This window comes from Halyomorpha halys, unplaced genomic scaffold (assembly GCF_000696795.3).
Source record: "Halyomorpha halys isolate HHAL.00 unplaced genomic scaffold, Hhal_1.1 Scaffold68.1, whole genome shotgun sequence".
NCBI lineage: Eukaryota > Metazoa > Arthropoda > Insecta > Hemiptera > Pentatomidae > Halyomorpha > Halyomorpha halys.
This window is the reverse complement of record NW_027116161.1, coordinates 1911862-1933284: the sequence shown is the minus strand read 5'-3', so window position 1 is coordinate 1933284 and position 21423 is coordinate 1911862. Positions and strand designations below refer to the sequence as shown.

Here is a 21423-nt window from a genome sequence, read left to right as displayed (position 1 = left end):
TATTTCACTTTCAAGCAGAAGGAGATTTTAGTGTTGGAGAAAGGTCGGCTTTCAGAAAGTTAGCTTATTTACATTAAGTTAAACCTTTTGGGGAAGAAACATCATATTGACTATTATAAGAATAGACACTTGCTAAAATATGTATTCTAGTAGCAATGTCAAATCCACTGAAAGATCGAAGGGTCAATTTTCCTTTAAAAAAAAACAGCTGAGCAAATAAGAATAAAGTATGCAAAAGTTAAAAATTTACCTTCTGGCCCTGATGCTCATGAGTAACCATTGTGTTTTATTAAACATTCTATCAATTAAAAATTTGTACTTAAAATTGTTAACTGAATCTAAATAATAAATTTTAGAACATACATATCAATCGTAATTCAAGTTTTTATTAATTAGAATAAAACAAGTGTATTGAACTTATCTTGTTTTATTACCAGTTCTTCGCTACCGAAGGAAGTTTATATTTATGCAGGAGGTAGGAAACCGTCCTCAGAATCAAAAATTTTCACTTTATACATCAAGAAACAATCTAAACCAGGTTCTGTAGTCAAATCCATGTGCAGAAATAATTTATATCTACTACCATTAATCCGATTTTTATGAAATTTTCATGGGGTTGGGCAGGTTGCTACCTAGATGGTCCTGTTTTCCTTGATATATGTATATTTCAAAATCGGCTAGTCCAATTAGTTCTTCTTGCTACAGCTGCTATAAAATTTTCCTTCCCCAGATATTAAACATTTTAAACAAAATTTATCCTGCTTACATATGGACATATCTTTTGTCAAATAGGCCACCATTTTCTGGGTGAATGCCTTCAGAAGTGGAATTATATGATGACACTTGAAATGCTAGCTGGTCTAGTACCTATCCAAATGCCTTTTCAATCCTTGACATCTGAAGGGGATGCATAAGTACTTCTTAAAAGTTAATTCCTGAGAGACTAATAAGTTACAGATGGTATCTTAATCCCCCACACCTCTGATCTTCCCCCCCTTCATGTGATCCTCAGCAGATAATTAAAAATTGCCAGTCATATTCAATAAAAGAGTTAGAATATTTTTACTTTCATTTTTTAAGTTAATGTACAAAATAATTGATCTAATCAATCAATATATCTTCTGTCCGAACTGATATGATAAATACTTACCTAAAGAAACCAATTAATTCTTTGGAATAAAACTTCCAAGACAGTCCAAACTTCATACATGATCGATCCGAGATATTGATGAAGTTTAGATGAATGTGTAATTACCATCTATTTGTTAGTTTTAAGTGGGATGAAATTTGTTCTTCTTCACCTTTAAATAAACTTTTTTAATTCATTGAAAATTTTATTAGATTTTGAAAATATTTGTGGTAAATCAGTGACTGAGAGCATTACATACATGGAAACTAATTAATAGTAATTGCTACTGATTTTACTGCTATATAAAGACTCGGAGAATTTAAAAACAAGCAAAATGGATCAGTTTCAAATAAAGCATTTTTATTAAATCTAATTTACCATTAATTGAATATTTATTATAAAATAAACTTTGTAAGACTATTACTAAAACCGAATTACTAAATCAATTGTTTTGTATTAATAACCTAAAACTGGTAGATGCCATCATTGACCTATAATGGAGAGTATTACTACGATGTTACCCCCAAATCACTGTTTTCATAATTTATATACTAAGGTATAAAAAAAAAAATATTTTTCATAATTTTATACTGGATCCATAAATCTCTGTTATGACCCAATATTACAAAAAAAATGTCATAGGTGGAAATTTGGTGTTCTCTAATAAATGTTTCATCAATGATAATAATCAACATAACATAAATTATATGAGTGTGTGTGTGTGTGAGTGTGAATAATTAAAGAAAAATATATACTGAAACATTCAATAGAATAGGAAATATATATTTGTGATATTAGATTAATCTTCTTCTTACTTTAGTCAGGCTTTAGCAGAAAATCTATTAACGATGCAATAACAAGTACTAATGTAACAGAAAACATTCAGTAAATAAAATGATTTATAGACATAATTCATTTAAATATAAAACTGGGTGGGTAGAAATGATTGCCTTTGATAATAAAACAAACCACTCTGCTTACTTTGGTTTTGTAGTTATTTATTTATAATGAATAATATCCGATATGGGTAGAATTGACTCCAAGCAAAACTGCAATGCAATAATATACTTGCATATGTGATATTAATTAATGTATATTGACATTGTTTATTACATTAACTAATAAAATTAAATATTATTATTTTCTTCATATTTATTTGAAAGAATATGGAATTTATTGTCTCCTAAACTGCCAAAAACCTGTGTTCATGTTTTTGTTCTAAAAAATAAAATCATAAAACTTGTTCTTTCATTTTATTCTCCCTCCTCTTTGTAAATTATATTTAACTCTAAGTTGTCAATAAATAAAGGAGCTGAAAGAGGAAAAAATCAGCCATCTATCCACATTGAAGGAGCAGAATAATTTAAAGAAATAATGATAATCATCCCAAAAACAAAATAATGTATTTTTTTATATGTTGAGAATATCTAACTTCAGTTTATAATACCAATTTGTTACTTACAGATAAGAAACTCTTTTGAACAATTATTGAGAATATAAGGTGATATAATTAATGTAAAACTGACAATGTAGATAAGAAAGTGTAAGGGAAACCAGTACAGCATAAAAAAAAGAGGAATATTTGTCCTTTTTTTTTTAACTGACATCTCCTAAAACTGTTCCCAGAAGGACATCCTGAAAGAATAAGAGGAAGAAGCAGGTTTAATTAAGATGGTTAGAGAATATCAAGACATACCAAGCATTAGTGAAATGAAGAACAGCTGTGGAGTTTAATGTTTAAGAAGACACTGAACCTTAATAAACCATAGACAAAATAGATATTGTTGCAAGTAATATAGCTACATTAAAGTCACAAATAAGTAGGATAAAAAGGTCTATTTGCTACTGCCTAAAACTCTGTAAAGCTAGGCCAATAGCCTTCCTAAAGAAAGCAAAAATCAAAGCTGGCTTTTCAAAAGTAGTGATCAAGATAATTTCATTTTACAATAGAATATTTATTTTTGTTTTTACCTACAATTTTAAAATAGTTTCCAACTTAGAATGTAGATAGTATCCTGATCATAGGACATATATAACATACAATTTTAAATATTGTCAGACTGGGAGTGTGCTACCGAGTACGTATAGGGACTGGCTACTGACAGGACTAGACTGGAGGGCAATATGGACAGCATAGAGAATGAATGGGAGATCAACCCCAGGAGTTTAACTGGTGAGTGTTTAAGAGACAATGTTCAACCCATGTCAAGAAGCCAGAAGAGGAAGTATCCAATTTTAGTATTTACCTTTTAATTTACAAACTTAAATCTAATATCAATATTCTTAATTATCTTTAGATATACATTATTTTTTTATCATTATATTTACACTCAGATGGTCTATTTACTCGTTGACATTAACACAAATATTTTTAATGGATATCCTGCTAAACAAGGATTTTAAAAACATTGACTCCTTCACCCGTTCAAATGTCACAATATATTTACTCTCGACTTTGCTTAGACATAGACTGTTTTTTTGTACCCTATAGTGAAATAACCACCTCCAAACATGATGACACCCCACAGTTACTTATCTTTTTACTAATGTTGCTAGTAAAATTCTACATCTTAATGCACCCCAAAAGTGAAGCCTATAAGGATTCAATGATTATTATAAAGTATAACAGTCTTATTACCAACCAGTTTCCGTTTTGTTAACGGTAATGATTGTACAAACGAGGGACAATTTATTTTTGGTCAGCACTCAGCATATATATACCAATTATAAATAAACCTGATATTAATAATATTTCACCAAATCAATTGATAACTGATTAATAATTAAATTTTAATTTTTAAATCAATGTATATTGTCATGAAAAGTTTGTTAGTAATATGACTGTTATAAATGAACAAAACTTTGTTTAAAAAAAATTTAAATGAGATAAAACAGCTAAACAAAGAAATATATAGAGTTAGGAAGTAAACAGGTTGGTTTGTATTACTGTCTTCCTCCATATGTTAATCACAGTATTTCGCCAAGTCATCAGCATCAACCTCTTCTATTTCTTCTAAAATCAAGGGGAGACATTCTTCTTCAGTGTAGCTATTCAAGTCAGTTCCAATTAATGAAAGATCCACTCTTAACAATTTATTGAAAATGATTTTTTATTCATGTAAAAGTTAGTGTAGGTTGGCTTTAGAATGTAAAAAAGGGGACTTGGATTATTCTGTAATATGTTTAAATAGTGAAGGAAACAGTTGCTCAAATGCATCAACATTAATAACAATACATAAATATTAAAACATGGAAAAACCTAGTGTCTTTTTCTAACCACAAAAATATTGTTAATTTTTTATTATATTTATCCATAATTATTTGACATAAAATGTAAATGAATTATTTCTAATATTAATATCGTTTGGCTATAGAAAAGTATTGACATATCTGTATTATTAAAAGTTTCTTACTTTTAATCCACATTTAAAACTTTTACTATAGTCATATTAACTTTTAATGTTTTTTTTTTATTAATAATTTAAAAATATAATTTTTCACAGAAATTTCTCAATTTTTTAATTTTGGTTTTGGAAACTCAATAAAAGAAAATTAAAAATCCATCCATTATGATAGGATATTATTTTTCAATTTTCATGCCTACATGCTCTGGAGTAATAAGTATGCTCTATAAACTTTTAAATGATAGTTCACTTTTCTAGTAAAGTTAAAGTGTTGGATAGCATTGGGTAAGTCATTCATATATGTGGAGAATAGGAATGATGAGAGGGAGGAACCTTGAGGAACACCGTGAGAGAGAAGTAGTGATGATGAGGGGGTTTTATTAGGAACAACTATAGTTGGGAGCCGAGAGACAGGAAGGAGTGAAACAGTTCAAGGGACTATTGGACAGGAACACTATTGTGTGGTCAACAGAGTCAAAGGCTTTTGTAAAGTCAAAGAGGACAAGGCTTGTAATTTTTTATTGGTCTATAGAGGAATAGAGGTCTTGGAAAAGTTTTAGCAAAGCTAATTATGTGAAATAACCAGAGTGGAAACCTGATAAGAAGGGATTAAGGAGAATATTTTATTCTTAATAGTGCACGTCATGTACTGAATACAAAGCCAATTTATTGAGTCTCCTTCAAAATATTCCGGATCCATTTTTAATTAATATTGATGGATCAAAATCCTATGACTCTACAGCATCCTCTTTTGTCACAAACAACTGAACCCATAAAATAAAACTGCATAAATCATGCAGTGTATATACTGCTTAACTCCATGCAGAAGCCTCAACACTCAACTTCTCCTCGATAGTAACATATACCAAAATAGTTATTATAACTGACTCTTTGAGTTCATTAAAAGCCGTAAAGAACATTTACCTACTTGACAATCACAAAAATCCATGTGTATATCAATATGCTCGAAAATTTGGGAAAATATGTTTAGTTTATATGAGTGCCAGGCCATGTGGGCATCGCTGGAAATGAGCTAGTGGACATTGTTATGCAAAGCAAGCATTTGCTTTTACAAGGGCGTAGCCAATCTGACACTCCAAAAATAAATCTCCCACTGAAAAATGAAATATCATGTAGATGGCAATCTATGTGGAATGAAAATCTGCCAAGTAAATTAAAAACTATTAAAAAAATACTAAACTATAGACCACGTCCAATCACAGGGAATTGCAATAGTTAGATTGAGAATAGGAGATACAAATATAACTCATTCATATCTGATCAAGAAGCAGCCACCACTAAAATGCCAGTATTTTAATAGTACACTTACAGTAAGCCACATCTTTCTAGATTGAGAATGGGACCAGATGTATCAGCTGAAAAAAATGATGAAAAAAAAAATAAACATAATTTGTATAAAGTTTTTTAAGAAAAAATAATATATTAAATAAACAAGATTCAAATCCTAAATCTAAACCCATTTAAATAACTAACTATCTCAAAATTAATCTTGGGATTGAAATAAGAAATGAACAAATAAATAAAAGAATAATAATAATGATAATAAAGAGAATTGAAATATCATAAGTATAAATGCAAACACCTAGGAAAATAATACATGAAAAATGGGCATGATGACCATTGGGTTTTAGGCCCTAAAGAACAACAACTACTAACAAGAGCAGTAGCAATGGAAAGGATTTCCTCAAATGTTTCCTTGTCTATTAGCAAAATTTGTTCAAGTCACAAGCCATGAATGAACTGAACCTCAAGAACACATTTACAATAAAAACGCAAATAAAAAAATAAACTATCACTGCACGTATAGTTCAAAACTCACATTAACCAAAATCATGTTGATATGCAACAATAATTGTCTGATCAAATTATCAAAAATGTATAAAAATAATGCATAGTCATAATCTTATTTTTGTTAGAATCAACAATGCTTTAAAAGATTTGATTAGTTTATTCACAAACAATTTTAAGAGGCATTTCTGTACTTTAAAAAACAGCCAAGTTCGTGTAGTGAGTGGAGCTGATAGACAAACACAAGTAGAACAATTTTAATTTTCTCAGTCACACCTCTCATGGTGTGAAAGGTTTCATTCATCTTATAGAATAAAAATATACTTAGATCCTTCCAAAATGCTTGAAGAGACCTGAAGGCTGTAGAACAACATTAATAAAATTAACTCAGGAGCATAGAAAAATAAACTGTAGCTGAATGCAGGAAAGACAAAGGCCACGCTAGTCGGTTTCAAGCACTTTTCTAATTCCTTTCATTATCATCACTTACTCAACCTAAATAGTTATCCTCAAAGCTAATTTTGATCAATATTTGTCATGTAATAACTATGTTTTTTAAATCACCAGAAAATTCATCATTATCTTTAAATAGTTCCTAAGATTCTGAAATTCTACGCATCAAAAGATCTGTTTCAGCTTCACCCATATTTTTTTCTACTTTGATTATGAGTGCCTAGTATATGGTAAACTGTCTAGCAAACTTAAAATAAGAATGAAGTGTCTAATGAATGGTTTCAATAGATTCATTTTTTGTTACAAGAGAATCCTATGTCTTAAGCCAGTATTCCAGGTTAAAGAGTCTGTACTACGTTTTTATAAGGCAGTACTTCCTAAGCATCTTGGCTTTGGAATCTCCTGGATCTAGAAAAGTATCTAAATATTCTTAATTTAATATATCTCATGGGAAGAAAACCTGGAGTAAGAAAATGAGTAAATCTTAATTTACATATTCAAGTTAAGAATGGTAAAAGGAGAGATTTTTTTAAACATAAACATACAGAGATTCTTTACTCTGGAAAGTATCAGGATGAACAAAAGAATGAACCACACATTTAACTTTTTACAAAATATTAATAATTTATTTAACACTTTTATAAGTTGAATTGAATTCCTAAGAAATTGAAAACTGCTAGAACTTGGTTAATGATGATGGTCATTAGGAGTTTGTGGCCCATATTGACGTTCATACATTTTCATATACTCTATTTTTCGTTCTTCCCTTCTTTTAAAATATTCAGGATACCTGCAAATGAAACAAATAATCAAGATATTATCATTTTTTTTTAATTAACCAATTTCTTCATTAGCATAATATAAAATATATAGAGCCACAGGTGATAGGACATATAAAGTATTAAAGTAAAAGAAAAATGATGGAGTAAAAAAACACTAAATTTGCATGTTATGAAAAAAGTAACTATTTGTTCATCAAATTAAAATTTGTTAATTTTTGGCACCCTAAAACTCTAAAGTAACATTCATCAGTATTCTTAGGAAGAGCTGATGGGAAGAAATAAGCAATTGACAATATGTAACAGTTTTTGCTATGGTCATTAATCAAGGTAAAACAATGATTATATAGATATGAAGGCTTAGAAAACAAAATAAAAGGATCACCCAGATTAATTGGAAAAAGTTAAAGCAGGCACAAATGTCAAACTGATTAGTATTTACCAAATAAAAGAAAGGAAAATATTAGGAAAAAGTTTTTTTTAGCTAGAAGACTCCACATTGCAATTATAAACAGTGCTACCTTAATAAGAAAAGTTTTGAAATAGTATACTACTTATAAAAGAATATTTCTCTCTATTTTTGGATGTACTCTGTGGAATTGTGGACTCTGCCAATTAAGTACAATTTAGGGAATTAAAATACTATTCTGAGGAGTATAGAAAAAATAAATTGAAGAGATTGAGCCACTAATTCAAAGATTAGATAAATTTTATGAATAGTTCCAGTAATAACTATTACTGAATAACAAGAATTACATTGGTTTAACTATATCAACCATATGGTTAATATGGATTAGCTGTAACATTAGTCAACAAGAAGCTAAGATAGCTAGTTTCTTTTTTAATCTTACACCAACATATTTTTGTTCTAAAAGTTAACGATTGGTTTTATAATTTGAACCATAAATAAATTTTTCACTTATAGATTTCCATGCAACCACATCATAAACTATAAATTCTGGTATCATCAGACTAAATCACAGTTGAGCAGTATGTCTCAACAAAGTTTCTTTGCCACAATATTTTTCTGACAGAATTTAAAAGACGCTTTCTACAATCATAATTTATGGTATTTTCTTTTCCATTGACTCCCCATAAACGACATACTTTTTACTGTGTCAACTATTTACAGGAAATATCCACATCATTAAAATAGCGGAGTAAAAAATTGTACATTAGTTAAACAATAAAACAATTTATAAAAATATCTACAAAAACTTAAGTAATATGTTCTACCCCAATGCTTCATTAACACTATTCCTGTTAGTCAGGCATTACTACTAGACAACGTGTACAATATATTTCATTTATAAACAAAACTTATTGTGTTAGGTTAAAAAATAGACAAAATGGACAAAGCATGATTGGGAAAGAGTGAGAGGAGAATTACAAAAGGGCTAGCAAAAATTTATTTCCAGATATGCCCATTTGTTTTACTAAGTGATTATGTAGACAATGGGTTGTAGTAATGTAGTTTTTACTATCTAGAAGTTAACACTTGAAAATTTGTTGTACAATGGAAAATTATTTTTTTCTGAGAGGATTTTAAATTTGTTATATTGAGATCTTTGTTAACAAGCCATATTATTTTTAAAGAGGAATATCTTTCATGTAGTGCTATGGTTAGTTCAAGGGGATTTCATTCTTTTTTTTTTATAATGAAGAATTTTTATAGCGAAGTTACAAAGTAAATAAAATATTTTTTATGTGAGAGAATAATATTGTTCAAAAGTAAAACATTAACAAATCTGAAATCAGTTCATATATATACTCTTTTAACCGAAGGACGATACCAAAATATAGCTCAACTGTGGATGCTTTTAGAGAATACTGATTAATGGATTGATGAGCTATTTATGAGGATAAATATGATAAGAAAAAATTTATTCCACTAATTTTCACTATAAAAAGTGATAAGTAGAGGTAACAGTTTGTAATAAATAGAGATTTGATGAACATTAATCATACCTAAATTATGATGAATAGTTAAGTTTTAAACTAGGGATTGTAATTTATTAAAAGTAAGAAAAAGTATTACTGAGCTTTCTCCAGTGGATGCCAGTAGTCTAAGACCCAGTCAGGAATATGGGCTGCTCTATCATAAGCGTTGCCTCCAATAGTAAGTGGAACTGAAAAAATTATTATTTATTCAAATTATTTTAATAATGAAGTTTAATAAATTATACAAGATAGCAGAAACTAAATATTATCATCATTAGTTATTAGGTTTAGAATAATAGTATTATTAAAACTAAGATTAGGACCTACACTTATGAATAGAATTTGCTAAGTTCATAAAACAATAAAGTAGAGTAATGATATACTGAGATAATAACATATTGAATCCATTCAAACATTCATGTAGTATTATATAAATATGTACAATATACAATAGATCAACATAAACCGACTATCTTAGGACTATTATGTCAACATATCCATGAAAAAACTGTAAATTAGTGTTCAATGTTAATTACTGTTTTGGTACTTCTTTAAGTGCCACTTAATGATACTACATTATGTTATACAACAAATAGTTCCACAATCATAAGTATAGGAAATACATAAAACAATAATGGAACCAAAAATATAAAAGAATCAGTTGGGCAAATATAAACTTTATTATGAGGTGTAGATAGTTGACCGTAGATTAATGATTGGAGAAGTTTGTCGGGGAGTGCGGTCAGCAAAGAACAACATAAATAAACAAAACCATATTTATTTATTTTATGCCGACGTTTTGACCTGAGTTTCAGGTCTTCATAAGGGGTTGTGGCGTAGATGGTAGGCTTATTTATGTTGTTCTTTGCTGACCGCACCCCCCGACAAACTTCTCCAATAATAAACTTTATTAGAATGTGATGATTATTGACGGAATCCTTCCACTCCTAAAAGGTCTACCAGGAATAAAATCTTATTTATTCGTGTTGTTCAGAGGAAATATGGCATTAGTCACATTTCAAGTAGTTGGAGAGTGTGCTATATACCAAAATCTGGGAAAGAGTCTTATGATAATATCAAGGCTTAAAGACTCATATGTCTCATATGAGTCTAAGAAAAGATGAAGGACAGGCACATGAGAGATATTATCTAAGCAGAGAGATTCCTGCATTGTGCTCAATTTGCTTATCAGACAAGTAAATCCTGTGAAACCACTTTTTATCACTTGGTTTCCAATGTTGATGAAACCGTAGCTTATAAAGACATTATGTCAGATAACTTTTTTGATATAAAAGGTGGCTTTGATCATACTATTTGCAATATTTTGGCAAGAGGCATGGAGAGGAAAGGTATTGGACTACTAGTTTCCAGATAAACTAATTTGATACTGAAGGAAAAAATGCTTGAATCGGAATAGGAGCATAACAAACTGTGGATGAAAGGGGATGTGCTGTTTCCTCTCCTGTGGTTTTAGTTAATAAAAGTAATAAATTAGCAAAGTAAATAATACTCTGTTAAAAACAGCTAAACACTGCAGGATTTTATAAATAGAGGTAAGCTGATGATATCACTGTATTATTAGGAGTAAATTTTCATAAAAAATCTATGGACTGCACCAAGAACTAATGAACCTCCTACATTTAGGTTCATGGCCATTTATTAATGGTGCCAGGTTAATAGCCTAAACAACAACCCTTAGAAGGTTGATCTTTGCACATTCAGTAACAGGAGGAATAAAACTATCAGACCAGAAGGAATAAAGTGAAGATATGGATAAGCAAGTGGATATAAATAAAAATGGAGTGATAGGTGCATCATGAAATATGCAGATTCAAATGAATACCAGACTCTCTGATGTGGTTAAGAAAAAAAAAATCTAATTTTTCAGTTCATATTAAGAGTTCAAAGACAGGCGGCTTACATGAGAACTAGATTCTGGGCGAGAGAAAAATCTAAGCCTAAAAATTATTGAATCAATGAAAACCTTTTTCAGATGATTAGTGTATAATTTTGGCAAGGATAAGATTATAGTGAGTAAAGAAAAAAAAGTTAATTAAGAGAAATAATAATAGTAAATAATAAATTGGTTGGCTTTAATTTATTCATTAATATGGCTTCTTTATTATTTTTTAAAATAATTTTTTGCTAAGATTGGTTCCAAAAATATTGAATTAAGTTATGATTGTTTCTTACTGTAACAGTTTTAAGAATTTCTTACTTGTGGGAGGAATAAGGTGTTGGTGGCCTTCCACTACTTAACACAAATTCCAATTCTTGAAATATTTTGGTTATAATAATATTGTGGAAGAATTTTAAAGAATATGTTTTTTTAATTTCTCAATATATTTTCTTTCATTCCCAAACTCATGCCAATCATAAGTTATTAGTTCCTGGATGGCTTTTAGTATTTCCAATTTGGTATTTGGTACTGATTAAATAAATAATTAAAACAATTTTAAAATAATAAAAACAAAATCTCATGGAGTAGACTGTACTTACGAATTTCTGTAAGAAAAATAATTACACAATACAACTATTATTGCTTCAATTTGTCAATCTGTTTACTTTGTTGACAAGTGTTTACAAACTTTTTTTGCAATATTTATGAACAAAGATAATAAAATAATGCCAAGAACAATTTATGAACAGAAAAATATGATAATACCTCATATAAAATAAAACTGAAAACTCCTAATTATTGAAAAATGGTTTATTAGAAAAAAATGATTAATGACAAAATTTATACAATAAAATACTGAAAGGGTGTTTAGAAACTTTTTATGAATCAGTGTAAGGATTGTGCTGGTTTGTTGATTGAGTCAATATCAGATAGAATCAGTTATTAGTCACTGATTGAGATCAGTAACTTCAGTTCTCATTTAGAGAGGTGGTACTAGTTCACAAATGTCACTTTGACATGTAGTACTCCCTTATACATAGATGTTTAGGAGGTCTTCTTTCTTTAGAGTTACAATAAATCCTAAGATAAACATTAGTTGGTTTAGTATTGTTACAGAACAACTTAACTTTGAGTATCTATATTATTTTTATGTTTGGTATCCTGGTGAATCTGAATAAGGAGTTTGCAATAGTACTCAGAATTATAGTTCTCAACTCCTCAAGAAAGAGAAGGATATGTCTTTTGGAAAACATGAATTAAAGTTATAAAAATGCAAATTTCCTTTTTATTTTTTTTTTCCCTTCAGGATTTCATTTAAAATCGCTCTACCTTCTAGTAATCGTAATGCTAAGTGAAAAAATTATGAATGAATTTTTCACTGTCAATATAAAGAATTTTTTTTTTTCGTATGAATAATAAAATTGAATCAATATAAACTTACATTGTTTTGGCATATAGTGCACTTTCTTAGCAAGTTCTTCTTCCCCTTCTTTAAGCAACCGAGCAGCTTTCACCTCATCAGTTATTTTCTTATTTTCATCGAATCGAGCCCTCATCAGAGTTGCCTGATATCTGAACACAGGCCTAAAAAAAGTAAGTAAAGTTTAAATTATCAATGAATAAATAGGCATATAATTGCAGAAATAACCAGAAAAGAGGCTTACTTAGCCCATCAGTGCTGTACCTATGCATACTGAGGATAAAATTTGGATATTTTGATAAGAAAATACAGATACAATAAGACGAAAATTTACTTTTTAAATAGTATGTAAACATTCTTATTTAGCATTGAACTTGCTCTTTTGTGTTCTAAAGTGCTCTTACCACCCATTGGACTTTACAATGCCATGTCTCATAATACCTGAGAAATTTCATAAGCTTAGATTGGATGATCAATCCAGAAATGGAAATTTTTAAGCTTGTGCGAATTGAAACTATTCAAGTAAGGACAGCTTTGTCAATAATTGCCTCTAATCACACTATAAAACATGTGTCTTGTATATCCCGGTTGTTATTCTCTTAGTAGGACTACAATAAGTCTACCTCAGTTTTGAAAATATCAATGATTTGTGTCTTATGACTTAATATTTCTTGGCTAACATCTAAACAGAAAACTTTCACTTTTATTATTATCATTATCAAAATTTAGAAAATGGATATTTTTTTATCTTAACAAATTTATGCTGTGGTATTTTAAAAGTTTTTAGTTGAAAGAACAAAAATGACTGAATGATAGCAAGTTTAAGGGACTTAAAGTATAACATGATAGGGTCGAAATTCTGACATCTCAGGCCAGTATATTTGAATACTGTCTGCTGAGAGGGGTGTCCATGGGGGAGAGGTTTCCATTAGTTGATGTTTTACTGTAATGTTATGCCCCAATGATTACTGCACACTGTTCCTGTTTGTTAACCATATCGACAAGAAGACAAACACTATACACTTTAATTATAAACAAAACATATTATTTTATTTGATTCTATATATTCATTAGGGCACAAAATAGTTGAAACTGACAAAGTATGACCAGGAAGGAGTGGGTGGAGTGTCTTAGAAGGGCTCCCTAAGATTCATGTTCATCTACATCTATTAATTCGTAATGAGGTGGATATGTAGACAATGGCTAAAAACTACTAAATTGAAAATAATAAAAAAATTGTGAAGTAATACTGAAATAAATAAAAAAAAAAACAAAAGTAATAAAATTGGAAACCAGCACCAAAACTTTGGAATAATACTAATCCTATAGAACAATAAATATAAAATGCAGTTAGGACATCACATGGAGAAAGTGGCAAAAATATTCTATGAATGATGAAAAACAACATCAGTCAACTGATTTTAATTAATAACTATTGCTGAAGTTGTTCAGGTAATATATATATATACATATACACACACACACACACACACACACACATATATCAAATTGCACCTTATAACACAATAAATTTATATGAGGAGTTCGAATCAAATGGAAGTAATACTGAATAATATAAATCTATGTGCAACGATCTAAATTATGTAATGATTTAAAAAAAATTTAAAAAAACATATATATTTTAAATTAAAATGCTATTTTATTTGCATATAAATGGGAAATTGGATAGAAAATATATGAGTAAGTAAATAAGCCAACCAAAAAGTATAAGCCACAGCAGATGTATTATCAGCGTATGTTTATGAGTACACGTGAGGAGACAACAAATACTCTCTACATACCAGGCAACACATGCATTCTGTGTATTTGGCTTATAGTATGGGAATGTTTTAATTTAAATTATGAAAGATTATGTTGATAAGATATAAAGAAAAAAAATAGACAATTGAAGGTCAGATAAACAAATTATAATAAATATAATCAACTTTAAAAATATTTTGAATGCATTAATTGATAGACAACAGATTTTTGTAATGAATATAAACTAAATTTAGAACAAATATTCTTTCAAATTTCTTGAGCATATAGTGTTTTATACCTCTAAACAGATTAAAAGTAGTATAAGTAATAACTTAGAGAGACTTAATACCTGCAAAGAAAATTAGACAACAATCCCAAAGCACTACTCTGACAAGGTGGGTGGGCAAGTGCCCACTTACACACAATAAGAAAATAGTTGACTATTGTTGTCTGTTATAACCTGACTCTATAAAAGTGATATTTATGATGACATCAACTGGAAAAGGGACCATTTGAGAGTATCTCTTGAGAGAGTACAATGTTAACAGCTGTGGTTCAACCAAAGCAGTAATAATAATATAAGTTATAACCAAGGCCCAGATTATTATGCAGAAAAAAATATCCAGAATGTGCCATATAATATGCAATAAAAACGTGTAAAATATCCAGTAAAAAAAATATAAAATATACAGCTAGAAATCTTCAAATATACAATAAGACAACTAATATACTAATATACTTACAAAAGGTTCCGAATAAATAAGAAATATGAAAATGGATTACAAATAAAAAAAAATTAAAATGGTTAAGAAACTAAACTGTTAAAAACAATAATAAACACTTTAAATAAAATTAAATATTAAAACTTAAAATTAGCACGACAATAGAAAATAGCAATAATTGATAAATAGATAAACAATTGACTGATAAAACAATAAACAGAAAATACACGAATGCAAACGTAATAGATAAGAAACAATGTGAGAAGATACTTAAAATATGTAAGTAATAGGATTTTGGAGTTTTTAAAACACAACATGAGTACACTTAAAAAATAACTGTCAAAATGGACAAAATAAATAAAAGCCAAATGAATTGGTTACAAATATGTTCAGGATTACCATTCATTACAAGATGCATTTTTAAATTTGATTCTGTAAATCCTAATTCTTTTTCATTTAAAACATTTTTGTAATTAGAGAATGATATTTCTACATCAACGGATATGATGGATTCTTGTAATTATGGAAATTTGTATGCACTTAAAATTATGGAGTTTTGTTCAACATAGCTGAGGACAAATTTGAGTCATCCCCATTTAATATTTTATTAATGTCTACTAGAATAGCTGGTTTTGAATTTTTAATAAAAACTTCTTCCAATTTTTCTTTAAATATTTTTCCTACTTGATTTGGTACACAAAATAGACCAATTCTTTATGGAATATAGAAAATTCTTTAAATTGTTTCCAAAATTTTAGGCTTTCATTTACCAATACATTTGTTTCCTGAAATTTCTTCAGTTTAAATGAAATAAAGTAAGATGGTCATGGTTATTTACTAACACAGGATTATTGATTATTACTTATATCTTCCCTGCCTGATCTCCGTCTATCTCAAATTTGTGTAAAATACAGCTGTCTTTAACTATGTGTCCCATCTTATAATCATAAGTTAGGAAGATAATTATCTCCCATTAATTATTGCTTTATATTTGGTTACTCTAGAAAGGACTTTCAAGAAAATCATTTTACCGTCATTAATTAATTTATTGAGATCTGGAAATAGGGACCGAAACTGCTGATGTTTTTAGTATGGTAATCTTTCTCTGAACGATGTAACCCTTAAAAAAAATAATACTGAACACAAATATTTGAATATTGAATAATAAAATATTGAAGAAATTACATCAGGAAACCTTCATTACTCGGAATTTCATATATCATCTGAATTTCCAAACTGCTATAACTCTTTAGAAGAAATGTAAAAACGTCTGTTAAAATTTAGGTAAACAGCGGTTTACATTGTTAACAGAAAGAAAAATAACAATATACCTAATCTGCATTGACATCTTGGTCGATCTGTGATTTTCTTTCGTTGGTAATATGTTTTGATCAATATTTGCAATAATAGATTTTTCCATCAGTTGTATAAACTGCTTCATCTTTGGTATTGTATGGGTCATTGAAAACTTTCAACTTCGCACTAAATGATGTAATTATACTTGGCTTTTTAAAAATAATAAATATTACCACTCAAAGGAAATACTTCAAAAAAATTCAAGCAGATTGTAGTGCTTACAAGGACCAAAAAGGAGAAATGGAATCCCAGGAAATGAAAAAAACAAATCCACGCCTATTGTTACAGGTGAATTATTATAAATATACAAATATATGGATTTATGATCAAATATGCAAAATAAAACTTGACTAATCTGCTTCTGTATGCACTGATTTAAAAAATGTATGCAAATCAAGAATTTAACCTGTACTCAAATAAGGGTAAAATCAACACTTATTTCTAATATTGGAATTTATTGTGTGTTTGAAAAATTACCCAAGTTTTATTAATTTATAATCATTTTTTCTCTCCTTTTTTTTTTTTTTTTAACTTATAACTAATAAAAAGATACATTGAAGAATAGTTCTTTGAGTCATAAACTACAAAGTGCTCTAAACCAGTCAATTCAATTTTATGACAACTTTTAAACATGTTTACTTTACATATGAATTTTTAAGATAAATATATCAGCAATAATTCTGTAACAATACTATTTAACTAAACTTTGAGGATTTTTGAAAGTATGTAAAGCCTATACAATATTCAATTCAATGACAATTATACAAATGAAAATCATAATTATCTCACTAACAAATATGATAAAATAATGCAACATATACTCGTTGGTGTTTCTAGCCAAATACCTATAAACACACATCCAAAATGGAAAATATAACTTATTACTGAAGAGAATAAAGCTGACGAAACAAAAAAAAAATAAATTTTAAAAACTTTGCAACCATTACACAATTATTTCATCTGTATAAGCTTAATTAATGATTGGGTAATAAGAAACATGGAAATAGAGTGTTGAGATAGAAAGTAAATAAGAATGCAATTACACAGGATATAATATAAGTTTAAAAAAAAGTGTGAGCTCCATCACTAAGTTCATGATTCTCCCTAAATTTTGTATGGAAAACAGATAATAAGTGATTTAATTATTTCATAAATGCTTAAAAACAGGGTGGGAAAAAGTTTAGACCCTCAAAAGGCACTTCTTTAGCTCCAATACAATTCACATAGAAATATTTAATTCATACACTATTTTTTTTTCAATGTATCAGGCATTAATTGACAAACAAATACTAACGATTATGCAAATTTTTTCAAACAATAATTTCACACTTATTAAAAAGTTGATGCCGTCAAATTCCTTCTGTGGGTATGCAGTTGTCATGACAATTGCAAATAAGACATCATTTTAGCTCTTATCAGCTTATCATAACATTTATAATAAAAACGTAAGTACCTTTTAGGAATAAGGAATATTTATAATGGATGTATGTTATGATAAAATCAGAAAACTAAAGTGTTAAACCTATCATCAACATTATTTGAATAAGTTTATTTGGATAACTAAATAAAAAAAAATCAATGAAATAAGTGTAACCTTAATGTGAGTGGTATTGGACCAGAATAGGTGCTTTTTTAATTGTGAAAGAAATACACATTTATCTACAGAACATAGATGTGCTTAAATATGGAAAATCAAATTTTTTTTCACTGTTTCAGGGAATTAGTGTACTCTGGGCTCATTAATTTTCAACTTACAAACAGTAGATACTTTATTAACTAAAGTTTCAAATACACAACTAAATGATGATCATTGAAAATAAATGAAAAGAATAATAGAGTTTCTATAAGAAATTCATTGAGAAAAATGTCAAAATAATAATGAATTGATAAACTTATTTAAAAGCGAATGAGAAATAAAAACAATGATAGCTTCATACGAACCTGTAATAATACCATGATTCTAAATTCCTTATTATCCTTTTATAAAGGCTTAATACCTTTTGCTTATGTGTTTTAACTGCAAACGGAATTTGAGTTGCCATGTTAAGATAAGTGAAGGTTATAACTTTTTTTTAAGGAAAGTTATCCAAAGAACTACTGAAATATATTTCATAAGTATCTAACAATCAAGGCAATGATAAACATCGTTTTATTTCTTATATTTTCTATTTGGCTTATAATAAATTGGCATCATATGCATAAATATGATTCACATGGGTGATTCTAAAAAAAATTTAGAACGAGTAAACTGTCTTAAAAAATATATATTTATATTAGTTGACCGTAAAACTTAAATATAAGAAGTTGGTCAGGGTGGCGTTAAAAAAAAGAACAAATATTTGACAACTACTTATTGTCCAGCAACTATTTGGTTGATAAATAGTTATAAACTATTTTTTTTTTTTTACTGCCACCCTGACCATCTTCTTATATTTATCTTTAAAAATCTCTCAATTTTTCATATGGTTTCCTAGAATCGTAAAGAAAAGAATGCTAAACAATAAAGAGCTCGAGTAACATTTTTTTGAATCCAAAACCCAAATTGTTACAGTGTCTGCCGACCGTAAATGAGAAGCAGAATGTTTCCGAAAGCAAACGAGTGGGCCCGAAATGCAGCAATCTTACAATCTGAATTAGAAAGGAATTAGGTATACGGATGATTTTCAAGAACTTTAATGGAGTGAGCTATCTTCAAAAATTTCCTAATTTTTAATGGGGCTTCCTGGAATCATAAAGAACTGTATCCATCAGAAAATATAGGTTAACTTTTTTGGGACCAATCTCTAATTTGTTAGTCCTATTCTAACCACGATGAGGGCTCAATTTTTCATTCCCTGGGACCTCCAGGAAATAAAATTCGATGGGCTACATACGGTCCTAGGCCAAGGCATGTTGACATTTATTTCATAACGGTCCCCGGAATGATAACTCAACCCTCTTGTTGGAATAGGTTGGTTATTTATAGCAGAGGTGGCCAACAAGTCGATCGCGAGGTCAATTTTGGTTGATCGTCGATCGATCGCAATTTCTTAAGAGTAATTCCGTGTACCATAGACTTTGAAGCGATTGTAGAAGAAAACACTTTCTAGCAATAGCTGAATGCATTTTGGGAATTTGCCAAGGTCATACATTCCTAGAATTCTGACATTGTGATCTCCGCCCACCCAGCGCAATACGTTTTGACTTATGTGTTACACTTGTCAGTGAACTCAACAATTATGACTCGACTCATCGAAGAACACAGTCAGTTAGCTTGAATATTTGGTAGTGTCATAAGGTAGTTTCTTTCCTTTTTGATTTATCACTCAATCATTATTAATCAATATTATTTATCCTCGGTGACCACATTCAGTTTCTATTTTTCTTCTGTTTAAAATGTAAGTACATTTTCTATCCATTTATTTGATCAGCGAGCATTCTCGGCAACAGATCTAAAAACTGCGAGGGAGGCAGAGAATTACAATAATACTGTTCCTCTAATAAGAACGAAAAAATAAGCTTCTTGAACTGAATTTTTATAATGTTTAGGTGTCGTTATTCCCAAATGTTGAAATAGTCCTTCTCGAGGACACCATCAAATATCTTGGATGTAAATTCTCGGGAGAGCTAGTATTTGGAGAAGAGGTGGTGACAAAATTAAATTATAAACTGGATAAGTTGGTGAGCTCATGCCTCCTCAAACCGGAACAAAAGATCAATGTTGTGAACCAATACTTGTTCCCGGGCCTTGTTTACCCTCTCCAGACTGCTCCCCTTACAAAGATACGTCTTGCGGTATTGGAGGGCATTGATGCCAATATCCGCAGGAGTATCAAGGCCATCATTGGGCTCCCCGCTAACACCCCGTCGGCGATGCTGTACGCACCCAGGAGATATCGAGGACTGGGTCTGATCCGCAGTCAATGGGAAGCTCCGCTACAGCGTTGGTTCATTGCCCAGCGACTGTCGAATGTTTCGGATGCCCTATTCCAGTCTATATTCAGTTACGAAACCGAAATCGCGGCATGTGCTGATAGACTTGGGGTGGATAGGGGCAACCAAAGTGTGAGAGCTCTACGACAGTCGTTACGTGAGAAGGCTTTCGAAGAATGGGCCAGTTGCAGATGGCAGGGTATAGGTGTTCGCCATTTCAAAGAGACCCCAAAAGCAAATAGATATGTATGTGACAAGCAGGTACTCTCGGGGTCAGAATGGGCGAACGCCCTGAAACTTAATATCAACTACGCACCCCAGCGTGGAGTCCCAGGAGCCAGTGGACAGCAAGGAGAAGTTGGGTCCCTCTGTCGTAAATGCGGCAGAGAGTGAAACACCAGCTCATGTTCTGGGAAAATGCCCCAACAACTCCCTCCTTATAACACGCCGGCACCACAGGGTCAAAGAAGAATTGATAAAGTTCCTTGAAAGAAAATACTTCACCTGCTTCGAGGAGGTCTATCGTATTGACACCGACGGATCCGTAAGATATGCCGATATTGTCGCGTTTACAAAAGTCGGAGACACGGCTCTTGTCTTGGATCCGACGGTAAGATTTGAAAGTAATGACCTCGAACAGGAAGGTGGAGTGGAAAGGGAAAAAAGAAAATATATGAAAAATGCGTCCCTTTCCTTAAGGAAAAATTCCGCGAGACCTTCGGAGAGAGAGAGTTCACCGTGAGAGGCCTCTGGTTTGGATCTCGCGGAACAATACCAGATAGAACAAGGAGCTTCTTAGAAGGCCTAGGTGTTAGCATTGGGGATATTGCGATCTTG

At 30.1% G+C, this 21423-nt stretch overlaps 1 protein-coding gene across 1 annotated transcript; it reads right to left on the bottom strand.

The window, feature by feature from the left end:
- Positions 1 to 7393: 7393 nt before the first annotated feature.
- LOC106692735 (NADH dehydrogenase (ubiquinone) B22 subunit) lies at positions 7394 to 18775 on the bottom strand. The gene is made up of 4 exons (XM_014438852.3): positions 18616 to 18775; positions 12857 to 12999; positions 9613 to 9703; positions 7394 to 7585 (listed from the first exon to the last, which is right to left on the bottom strand). Exons 1-4 carry the CDS (start codon positions 18714 to 18716, stop codon positions 7483 to 7485), a joined length of 438 nt encoding a protein of 145 aa, XP_014294338.1. The 5' UTR covers positions 18717 to 18775; the 3' UTR covers positions 7394 to 7482.
- Between the last annotated feature and the right edge of the window lie 2648 nt (positions 18776 to 21423).